Source organism: Tupaia chinensis, unplaced genomic scaffold (genome assembly GCF_000334495.1).
Source record: "Tupaia chinensis unplaced genomic scaffold, TupChi_1.0 Scaffold000473_1, whole genome shotgun sequence".
NCBI lineage: Eukaryota > Metazoa > Chordata > Mammalia > Scandentia > Tupaiidae > Tupaia > Tupaia belangeri.
In genome coordinates, this window is record NW_006159982.1 from 2,267,921 (window position 1) to 2,280,522 (window position 12,602).

Below are 12,602 nucleotides of genomic sequence, written 5' to 3' on the forward strand. Positions count from 1 at the left end.
CTGACCTCCTAGAGTATTTCCTGCCTTGTGCTTTTGATAGAAGATATTATTTTCTCTTATATTTTGGTTTATGGCTAGTGGGTGGTAGACTTTGGGACCTAAGTCTACTGTATTGGACATTATAAGCTGTACTTAACCGCTTCTTTCATTTTTTTTCTTATGTGTAATTCTCATTCTTACAATTTTGTAATAGAGAATGCTCCCGGAAACAAAGATGATCGTGTTTCTGCATCTGCAATAGACTATCAGACTACACAGGGCATAAAGAAATCTCTCTGAAGATACTTGCTGACTAGGTGAACTCATTTAAGTTGTTTATGGACCAGAAGTGGTCAACCCAGAAAAAAATCAATCACCACTAAGTTATACTGAACGTGACTTTAATGCTTATATATCACAATGATTATATATAGTGAAAATACATATGTATGTATATATGGATGCATACGTAATTAGCTCTTTGAAGAAGTAGGAAATTAAATATTCTAATTGTATCTGAACCCTAATCCTGTGAGGCACAGAGGGGTTCACTGAAACATTCCCATTGCCTGGATATTGCAAATGGAAATCAGGCCGAGAGAGAGTCATTATTTGCCTGAGGTCATACAAATGAGTTGCAGTCTGCAAGCTGGGTCCCCAGAATCCCTTACACTCAATTCAGCATCTTATCATGACCTCATTACGTCATTTCACATGTGAAAGATTTTCATATATTTAAACCCTAAGTGAAGAAAAGTAACACGTTGGATGAGTAAATGAATTTCTTTTCTTTTTTTTTTAGAGAGATTTTTGCTATAAGGCATGTGCACTCTCAGAAGAGACAGAGAGAGACAGAGAGACAGGAAGCAAAAAATCACCCACCCCCCTCAGGGGGGATGGCCCTGCTGTAATCCCTTCTCCTACATTCTGCTCTTGGGATTTGGATTTGCACATGCACCTGATATGAGTTCCAAGCCTCTGGGTTCGGGACTCAAATCGTGGTCAACCATGTGTGAGTCCAGCGATGTAACCATTGCTTCATCTGCTGGTCCCTGTAAATGAATTTCAAGGTATTAACTAGATAATCTGTTACTGTTTCTAATTTCTTACCGTCACTGTGAAAGCATGCACCAGAGAGCTGTTAAATGTTGGATCATCTGATCTTTCTTGGTAGATCACACGGTACTGGGAGATAATGCCATTGGGAGATTCTGGCTCTGTCCAGTTTAGCAGAACGGAATGTGCACTGGTGGCTTGAGCCCAGGGTGCTGCCAAATCTTGAGGTGGGGCTTCCAGGGTCCGTGCTGAAGACCACAGACTGTCCACTGAGCTCCTGGAATTATGGGCTCTGACCCGATATTCATAGAGTGTGAAAGGCCTCAGAGTATCCGCAGCATCGACAAATTCAAGCACTCCCTCCGACCAGACAAACGAAAGAGACTCCTCTTCAGTGCCAGCAGGACGTCTGAAAAGAAACCAAGCAGGCAACCAATGACAGCTGCACACTTTGCAACAAGGTCTGTATGTGCAGTAGGAAATGGCTTTTTTGGAATTTGTTGTAAACTCAACTTTTCAACTATTCTTTTCTGGTGTTATGATGGACAAAGACCAGATGGAAGAGGACACCAGTGGCCTGATTAAATATCACAATCCTACATGTGTGAATGCTTGTGTGCACACACAAGGCTGATTATGAAAGCATGCATATACTTCATAGGAAACAAGGAAAATAAGAAAGAAATATTTAAAAAAAGAAAAATGTGAGACATCCTCTATAATTGCATTTCCTCGCATTATCTTCAAGACCTTTTTTCTTAAAATATGCACTCACTACAAGGAAATATACATATTATTTTAAAATGTAAAGAATACAGAAGCATACATTAAGCACTAGGAACAGAGTTTTGTGCATTTTCTAGATCTCTGTTTATGTTTGTGTGTGTATATGTGTGTGGGTACACGTGTACATGCAGCTACAGTAAGCGTCTTGTTTTTGCACATCTGGAACCATGCTGTATGCAATTATTAGAGGCCTATATTGTGGGGGATTCTTACCTTCTATGATAGTTTGATTTCAGTTAAGGGCCCTAACTTAAGTCTTGGTGGATCCACACCTTTTACTAATATGCTTCCAAACTCACTCTGACCTTGACCTTGGCCATATGACTTTCTTTGGCCTTGGACAATAGCAGATACGATAACTACAGAGACTGGAGAAGTGTTTGCACAGTGAGGCTTATCCTGTCGCTCTTAACCATGAGATCATTGTGCGAAAAAGCCCAGGAAGTGTGCTGGAAGAGGAGGACCTATAAAGAGATGGCCACAGTTCCCATTCTCTTCTGCCTGACAGGAGGCTACCTTGCATTTGCTGTCAGGATGTTTTAAAAAGTGTTCTCTTTAAAAAGAATGATTTATTTTAACTTTATTTCTTCTTCTACTTTTAAAATTTGACCAGAGAGAGACAGAGAGAGAGAAAGGGAAACTGACAAAGCAAGCCAACAAGTGTGAGACTCAAATTGCCATAGGCCATGTGGGAGTCCAGTGTCTTAACCACCATGCCACCTGCCGGCTCTAAAACATTTTAAATTCAGTTCCTACCTATCATTTATTTTCTATTCACTTGAATTTTTCTTTTTGAAGTTAAACCATCATCTGTCAAGGTACGAACCATTGTTCTTTTCTTTTCTTTTTCTTTTCTTTTCTTCTTTTTTTTTTTTTTTTTTTTACATAAGACTATTTTTTTCTTTTACATTTAAGTAATTATTATAGACCAGGTTTGTAACAAAAATAATATGAAGATGAGCACTAAAGAAGTTCACAGCTGAGTAGAGAAGTAGAACTACAATAGATGCACACTGGTTAAAAATACTGGGATAAATAATGTATGTAACAGGAATTTGCTTCTGAGATCCGTAAAAGGCAAAAGCCAAATTCCTTTCAGATATATCCTCTAAGACCTAGGAAAATGCAGAGTAAAATGCCTTCAAATGCCTAGAGTGGATTCCTATCGCACCCCCCCTTTTTTTTAAATTGTCTGAGGATGTGGGCTCATCAGAGAGTGAGAGAGAGAAAGAGAGAAAGCACTCCCCATGGGGCATGGGCACACCAAAACACTTTGTCCTCCATTTCTCCATCTCATCAGAATTTGGGGCATGCATACACATGTACCTGGAGTGTTTTTCAAGCTGTGGAGGCTATGATTCAAACTGTGATAGATCACATGGGATATGAGTCTCTCAACTACCATGTGATAAAGCCAGACCAAGTCCCATCTTTAGATTTTATTGATGTCAAAACTAGGGTCCATGCATACACTTTTGGTACTAAGTAGGTAGAGCATCAAACATATCAAACATCTAAGCAAGAGGGAACCAGCAGTTAGCGTAATGGCTATGTCGCTGGACTCCCACGTAGTCAAGTGAGGTTTGAGTCCTGGACCCGGTGGCTTAAAACTCACGCCGGGCGTGTGTGCGTGTGTGCCCAAGATCCCGAGAGGAGAATGGAGGAGAAGGGATTGCGGCGTGACCATCCTCCCTGAGGGGTGATTTCTCGCTTTCTGTCTCTCTGTCTCTGTCTGTCTGGCGAGCACACGTGCCCTATAGTGAAAATCTCTCAAAAAAAAAAAAAAAAACATCTAAGCAAGAGAAGTGGAATTGTCATTACTGGGATGGCCCTAAATACCTGATATTTCATTTAAAAACAGTTTGTTGCTGAGTTTATTCATTCAAATCTAAAAATCATAATGCAGATTTTTTTAAGAGGAAATTTTGCTTTAGGGTGCGTGTGCTCACCAGAGACACAGATAGACAAATAGAAAGTGAGAAATCCCCCCTGCCCTGCCCCAGAGGGTAGAGGTGGCCATGCAGCAGTCCCTTCTCCTTTATTCTCCTCTCAGGATTTTGGGCATACACACACATGTGCCCAGTGTGAATTTTAAGCCACGAAGTCTGGAACTCAAACTATGGTTGACTACATGGAAATCCAGCAATTTAATCATCAAATCTCATCTGCTGGTCCCCATAATGCAGAGCTTATAGAAGGGGGCAGTTACTGAGGAATTGAGCTTGGTACATCTCTGTACTTCCAGCATGTGAGCCTTGTAAATGTTCAATAATTTTTTTTTCCCAAGTGAATGGCTAAAAGGCTAATAACTTCATGACTTTTTTCAATCTTTGTCTCCTTTCTATCAACTTTTATTTCCTTTTGGGATAATATTCTGCATTGGGGAAGAATGAAAACAAGACATGGACCATTGTCCTTCAGCTCACTCTCTAGTTGAGAAGAGAGTGATGATTAAAATAAATATTTTCCAGGCTGGTAGGAGTATTTAACACACTCTTCAGATGCTGGAAAATTCACATCCTGCCATGTCAGATTAACCAGCTCCATCAAAACATAAAGGGTTATTAAGACAAAGTAAATGACAGTAGCTTTCACACACACAAAAAAGGCAGAATATGTAAAGTCTTTGGCTTTGGGAATTTGATGAGTCTCAAGTTGATAAATCATGATGACCTAAGTATGAGCAATGACAAGTTTCCTGCTGGAGGGTATGGAGACTTCATGGGCTACCTCTGGGTGACCTGCAATTACAGTTCGGCAACCCACCTCATTATTACTCGCTACCATGCGTGGACCAGATTCTGCACTCTGTAGGTTTGCAGGGTTTGGCCTTTGTACTTGCTGCAGATATCAGGTACCAGGTGTGTCATTGGGAGGGATCCATTCTAATGAGAACCATAGGGCTCATAGCCAAGGCCTCCTCTCAGTGATTTTTTAAAAGGTGTTTGCTAGGAACATACTATGGCGAACAAACCCATGCACTTCTACAGAGGAATCACATTTTCTATTTTGTCTAGCTTCGGTCTTTCTATGACAGTTCAATTAATTTTTATTATACTCTCTTGAATTTCCAAATGGAGATGTAGTCATGGTTTTCATAAAAGTGACATTCTTTAAAAACTTGCCTGAAAGTGTGAATTTCAAAAATGGACACTAATTAAGAGATTATGTATCAGGTCTCTAATTTATCCACCAAAACGATGAAAGGATACAGGCTGATTAAGTATTTCTTGTCACTATTGAATATTTAATAAATTCATATCATGGAGAGGTAAACATTCTATCCATGGTGCTAGAAAATAGAATCTCTTTATATCTGAATGCACTTTAAGCAGCAGTGGCTGAATAGACCACAATAATTCCTAATTTATTTAAGATTTAGCCTTCAACTGTTCATTTAACTGGAAGTGTTTCCTCCTGAATACTCAGTTTAGAGAAATTACATTTTCAGTTCTCTCTGAATAGGCAAATGGGTATTCTTTGCTTAAGCTCATCTGGTAAATTTTTTTTTTAAACTAGAGTTAATGTGCATAACACTCAGAGCAAAACCAAACTAAATTTGAAAACTAGAAAGTATATATTTTAAAAGGCATTGATACTTATGTTGTTTCAATGTAGGGTAATCTTTTCAAGAGCTCCTTACTCCCTCTTTCTCCACAAGCAATTACCATTTGCTTATCTTTAAATGCATTAAAACAAAATCCTTGAGCCCAATGCATTTCTCATAACTAAAGTTATAAGAAACTGCTCCCCCAACCTTGATGAAGACTATTGAGAATGCTCTGAGTTTAATTAAGCACCCAGAACTGTCTCTCGTCAGAGGTAGAGGGTGCAGGCCCTGGATTTGGCATTTATTTCTATGATCTTGGGCAAACTTGCTTGTGTTCTCTAGTTTCCACTTCATTTTTCTTTTTAAAATTTATGATAGAATGCATGCACATGTGAGAGAGAGAAAGAAGTGTCCACCACGGGGTTCAGTCATGCATTTTTTTATCTTTCCTCCAATCCTATATGTGCATGTGCCTGGCATGCTCTCAGGACCACTGGGCTGGGGATTTGAACCATGGTTGGGCTGGGGATTTGAACCATGGTTGGCATGTGCGTTGCAGCTTTGTGGTCTGGTAAACTACCACCTCTATTTGATTTTGTAAACTGGAATTAAGAACCTAATAATGTATAACAAACTGCCCAGAATTCTCATAAGAATAAATCAAATAATACTCATGAAAATCAATAGCCAAAATGTAACACATGACATGTATGAAGTAATGATATCGTAATGATACCCAGAGTTGTGCTGAGGAAGATACAACTGGCGGGGTACAAAGGCTGCATTGAACAACAAAGCCACTCCAACGTCATTAGGCTGCTGGTAGAGGAAATGGAAATAAGCGATTTACAAAATGCTCCATGAATCATTAAGATTTGTGGTCTGAGTAGACACTCCGGTGTTGGTGGAAGAGACATCAAAGATATTCCCAAGAGCAGGTGGTGCAGACGTTAAGGCACTGGATGTCACAAGTCCAATTGTGAGAAAATCATGCTAGGCATATATGCATACATGCACAAAACCCCTAAAGGAGACTGGAGGAGAAGGGATTGTGGCATGGTCATTCCCCCTGGGGAGTGATCTCTCATTTTCTCTCTTTCTCTCTGGTGAGGTCAAATGCTCAGTAGTAAAAAAATAACAATAAACCAAAAGACAAGATCCCCCTCAAACTAGTGACCTATTATGCAACTGGCCTATGCTTATCACTCAGGTTTCGCCTTCTGAGATTTCCTTTTCTATTTTCTATTCCCATCATAATCTAATGCTTGCCTATAATTCTTTTATATTCCATGGTATTTCATGCTTCCATGGCTTTGATATTTGTTAATTCTGTCTTGCAATGCCTTTTCAATCCTCTTCGCTATTCTCCTTTCTGTAGGTGAATGAACTCCAGTTCATCTTTTAAAACTCTCCCCCCAAGTTACTTTCTCCAGAAAGTCTTTTCCTTGCTTCTTTCTCAGAATTATATCCTCCTACATGCTGTTTCCTTTACTGATTCACTTATATGCCGTATTGTAATATATTTTTCTTTATCTTCCCTGTCACACTATTCTACACGTTTCCTGAAGGCAAGGACTCTCCCTTGTTTGTATATCTGCAGCTCCCGGTGAAGGATAGCACATGTACTACATACCAGGTGTTTTGTGAAGCAATGCCTGGGTGACTGACTGGTTGACAAGAAGAATGCAAGATTCTCTGAAACCTGGTTAACTAGGAAAATGCGCTGTTATTACCTCTCACCTTTTAACCCATTTTTCTATATTTGGCTTTTATGATAGTGGAGCTTGGTCTCTGAAACCCACATTTCTGACTTACCGCAGACTTTATATCAGAATCTGTTAATAGGGAATTCCTGAGGGAGATCAGGAAACTGAAAGGAAAAGGTTCCTCCCTATTTGGTTTATTAGCTGTTGGAGCATTGCCCTAGAGAGAATTTTTCACCTAGAAAGTAGGAATTCCTTCCCACCTAGCAGCAGATAATTGCAGTATGCAATTTTTCAGAATGAGGAAAACCAACTTCATGTCATGCTTCTTCCCCTAGACACCTGCACCAGAGGGGGGTGCTCCCTCCTCAGATGCCTGGGTCCCAGCCTGCTCAGAACCCTCCTCTAAATGTCTAAGTTTTTCTTTTTTTTTTCTTTGCTTTTTTTGTTTTATTTTTGCAATGGGGCACATGTGCTCACCAGAGAGACAGAGAGAAATAGAGAGAGGGAAAGGGAGAAACCACCCCCCTCCCAGGGGGAATAATCACACCCCAGGAAAGATGGCCACATCGCAGTCCCTTCTCCGCTCTCCTCTAGGGACTTTTGGCATGCACACACTCCTGGCATGAGTTTCAGGTTGTTGGATTCAAACTTGAACTGTGAAGTTGGCCATCTGGGATCAGTGCCTTAACCATTTCGCCACGTGCTGGCTTCCAAATTTCTAAGTTTTAATCATTTCAGCTGCTTGCTTTTATTCTCTCCGTCCTAAAGGTTCTAGCTGCTTCCTACAATTGCTTCCTCCATGGTATCTTAGAGTTCCATTTTAATCCATTCCGTTACCTAATTAACAGAATTATAACTAGTTACTAATTATTGATATTAATTTTTTTCTGTTGAAGTAACTGGAGTGGCTTCTCTTCCTGATCAACCCTTGACTACGACAGAAAATGATGATGATATTCACAGAGAAATGGGAAAATCATACAGATGGTGATGATAGAGTTGTATCTGGATTCATTGAACTTATTGTTTTAACTTTATTCTGCCATATGATATATTGATTATAAAAAGTTAATTTGGGAACCAGCAGTTAGCGTAATGGCTATGTTGCTGGACTCCCACGTAGTCGACCGCAGTTCGTGTCCCAGACCTGGTGGCTTAAAACTCACGCCGGGTGCGTGTGCGTGCGTGCCCAAGATCCCAAGAGGAGAATGGAGGAGAAGGGATTGCGGCGTGACCATCCCCCCTGGGGGGTGATTTCTCGCTTTCTGTCTCTATGTCTCTCTCTGTCTGTCTGGCGAGCGCACGAGCCCTACAGTGAAAATCTCTCCAAAAAAAAAAAAAAAAGTTAATTAGAAACTACAGATGAACAAAACCAGAATACTCATTCATAGCCTAACAATGGAGAGAGAAGCACTGATAACATTATTTTGGGGTTTAACATGCAAATCTTTCCACACATACATAAATGGAAAGCATACACTGGATATTTAAAGAAAAACAGAACCATACCAGGTATAATGTTGTGTGAGCTGCTACTTTTATTACCATGAACTTATTCCAATTTTTTTTTTTTGGAGAGGTTTTTGCTATAGGGCACGTGTGCACCAGACAGAGACAGAGAGATAGAAAGCAAGAAATCACCCCCCATGGGGAATGGCCACACCGTAATCCCTTCTCCGCCATTCTCCTCTCGGGATCCTGGGCACGTACGCACCCGCACCCTGCGTGAGTCTTAAGCCACCGGGTCTGGGACTCGAACCGCAGTCAGCTACATAGGAGTTCAGCGACATAGCCATGACGCTAACTGCTGGTCCTAATGAATAAATATTTGAAAATGAGCAATTTCATATATAATGATCACAATTTCAACTAAAATAATAATGCACAATTTAAAATATGAAATTAGAAAATATTTGAAAGAGTGACAAGACCCAGTATTAATAGGAGTTTTCAGAAACAGAGATTTTGGTATATCACTTTTGGAAGACAATTTTATAACCTCTAAAAAAGAATCCTCCATACACTTATTGTAAAGATGTTTATTGGAGAATTGTTATAGTAATGAAAAGTTGTAAATTCCCTATCTTGCCATTAGCAGTCTACTGGGTATATAATATATAACATATATCCATATAACAGAATATTGCTGAGTCATTAAAAGGAATACAGTGTGTGTGTGTGTGTGTGTGTGTGTGTGTGTGATATCCAGAGAACAGTACTGACAATATGATTCCTTTTATGTAAATAAAAACATTAATGTTGATATGTTAAAATTAATTTTTTTGAGAGGTTTTTGCTATAGGGCACGTGTGCTCACCAGAAAGACAGAGAGAGACAAAGAGACAGAAAGCGAGAAATCCCCCCCCATGGGGAACGGCCATGCCGCAACCCCTTCTCCTCCATTCTCCTCTCGGGATTTTGGGCATTGCACGTATACGTGCCCAGAGTGAGTTTAAGCCACCGGGTCTGGGACTCGTGCCCAGAGTGAGTTAAAGCCACAGGATCTGGGACTCGAACTGCAGTCGACTGCATGGGAGTCCAGCGACATAGTCATTACGCCAACTGCTGGTCCCAATATGTTAAAATTAATAGTGTCACTTCTATTGATGGGAATTATTGAGTCATTAGAAAAGTCAGGAAACATTTTTGCATAGAAAAAATATGTCATGACTTTTCCGACAACCCGATATACACTGTGGGCAAGGGAAAAGAAAAGATTAAAAATCTTTGTAATTTTCTATGCTGGTAAAACTTTCCAGTGGGTGAATTTCTTCGACAATTTAGTCATTAAATTTTTATTTGGTAAGGCCTAGTCCCAATGAAATTAACTCATGAACTCTTCCATAAATATTTCAGAAAGAGATAATTCTTCTCTTCTCTTAATTTTCTGGTAAACATTCCTGTTTCTCACCTTACATTACACTCTGTTTATTTAGCTTGTCTTACATCTCCTACAATAGTGACGCTCGTTGGTACAGGGCTCAGGTCCCTTAGTAGATATGCACATATATGCATATGTCTGTCTGTGTGTCTATCTACCGATCTCTCATCTATCTATCTCGATATCTATGTCTGTATCTCTCTTTTCACACACCACAAATTGAACTGCATTAAAATTCCTTTGCGTTTGATTTAATGTCCTCTTTTCTTAGTTTACTCAATCAGCTTAATTATCCATTCTAGAAAATTATTATTTTCAGTTTCCTGTTTCAAATATCCATCCACATCATTGTACTTAAAAACCAGCTCACATTTTATCCTTTAAAGTCATACTAAATACTCAGAAGGAAGGTTCATCATTTCCCCCCCTGTTTTTCCACATTAAAATGGGAGCTCTAGATGGAAGGAGATTATTTTATTACATGTTTTATAAAATCCTAAGACTCATGTTTGATGACTTTTGTAGATGGCAATGAGGAGATATTTTGCAAGTAAGATTAGAGATATAAAATAAATAGGGGATACTGAGGATTATTACTTTACAGATCAAACTTATTGTAAGGAGGAAACAACGCCCATGTCTATACCTTCTCAATAAACAGGCTACAAAATGCTAACTTAGGTGTCGTCTCTATTCTTTTTTTTTTTTTTTAAGTTTATTTATATATCTCTTCCATGAAGTTTCACAGAGAGAAACCACCCACGGAGTCTTCACACCACAATCCCACCCCCTAGCCTCAGCTAGTTAAGGGTCACGGGCGCTCACATACATTCCCGGCATGCTCAGGAAGACCTCAGGATGAGAACGTGGGATGTTTTCATCTGGCCTCAGCTGCACCATCACTGCTGGCTCTGTCCCTATACTTTGTCAAAAAGCTTTGTAGGAACTCCTTTTTTATGGTGTATGTGGAGTGAAAAAAAAATAGCCTAAATTAAGAAGAAGCTAAGCAGAAGGAATTGCATTAATAGTCTACTCTTACTAGGTTGATTTGTTTTGTTTTTGAAGTCATAACCACCTTATCTCTTTATTGGGGCAGACACTCTTTAATAGGATGATAAACAATACGAGAAAATTACAGAGAAGAAAATGTTTGGGGGAGGGTTGGAGAGAACAGAGTGATAAGAATTTTCAAAAGGAGATTGGCAAGTTGGCCTCCTGCAATTTAATGGAAATACCTGTGTAGGCCAAACCTGGTCTTTGGTTTGAGCTAAGTGTATTTCCTTTGGTGGTGATAGAAGAAAGAGGAGCCAAATGATGAAGCAGAAATTACATGCCATAACCTCCTCAGAAATACGGCAGGCTTGTGGCTATCACTACATAAGGGGCTCTCTGTAGTCTTAGAATGAAAAAGAACTATGTGTCTACATTCTATTTCTGTCCTTACAAATTTCTGATTTTTTTTTGTAGCTATCTAAGAAAAATTTGATATTGTTGTTGTCTAAGCACATTTAAACTTCAGCTGAAATAACTGCCAAGTGATTCATGCCTATGTAGGTGAATATAACGATTGTATCTGGAGCCCCAGTGCGCCATTTTCATTTCACTTTAAATAAAAAACAAAATGTATCTATGTCAGTCAGTGCCCTTCTGCTGTACTCAGAGGTATCAAACAGGCTACAATTATGATTGTGAAGTGATTGTGTCACATTGGAGGAAGGTTTATTGCTTTTGAGTCTGCTAGGCAGTAACACATTCTGTTTCATATTACTCTTTATATCATTGTTTGGCTGTGACTAGAATAATCAAATGCCATCAAATGCTGTCAAATTCAATTTACAGTATTTTTCATTGAAGCGGGCTTCCTGCATTGTATTTCCTGTTTTCTCTCTCTACAGCTGCCATCGAATAGTCACTGTAATCATGAGCTTTATTTACAAAACCAACAGACTGAAGCCACGTCCCAGTCTATAACAGATACTTTATTTCCCTTTATTCTGAATAGGAACTTGATGTGCTTTTCTCATACAATTAGCATTAAGTAGATGAAAGGAAACTATTTCAGGAGGATGGGCATTTTAGAACCTGCGCTAATGTGCTTAGCGTAAAATGTAAATTCACAGTATTCATTTTTTACATGTTCGTGTGTATTGGAATCAGAAATATTCTTCTTGCCACGAATGTTTGCAGAGAAGACATGTGGCTTGCTCATTTTCGGTAATGTCATCTACATAACCAGAAATGCAAGAACATCTCCTCTTATCATAATTTTTCTAGAAACCTTTAGTTCATCATCAAAGACTGATCTGAATCAAAGGGCTTTGGTAGTTGAAGTTAGATGAGGAACCTAAACTAAGTTTCAAGAAGTCTCTGGGGTGCAGGAGGCTACCGGAGAGACGAACGCAGGATGCTGAAGCAGAGGGTGAGGACTGGGGAAGACATGTGCTGTGTTTTGCCTCTAAGATGAATTCTTTCTTTTACTAATAGAATGGGGTTTTCAGTCTCCAAATCCTGTGTCTGCCAGCATCTGTTTTCTGTCTTAGATGGTGAGCTCTCAGTTGACTGGTTCTTGGCCCCCTTGAGTCTGTTTTACTTTCCCTTCCCTCCTCCTCTCCCTCCCACTCCCTTTCCACCCTCTCTGCCTCTC

General features: G+C 39.5%; 1 protein-coding gene across 1 annotated transcript in view; it reads right to left on the reverse strand.

Moving 5' to 3' along the window:
• Nucleotides 1-12,602, reverse strand: part of USH2A (usherin) — an 819,384-nt gene that overhangs the window by 113,516 nt on the left and 693,266 nt on the right. Inside the window, exon 60 of the mRNA XM_006155854.1 lies at nucleotides 1,090-1,444. Within this exon, the coding sequence (XP_006155916.1) occupies nucleotides 1,090-1,444 (355 nt within the window). The remainder of the gene's footprint in view (nucleotides 1-1,089; nucleotides 1,445-12,602) is intronic.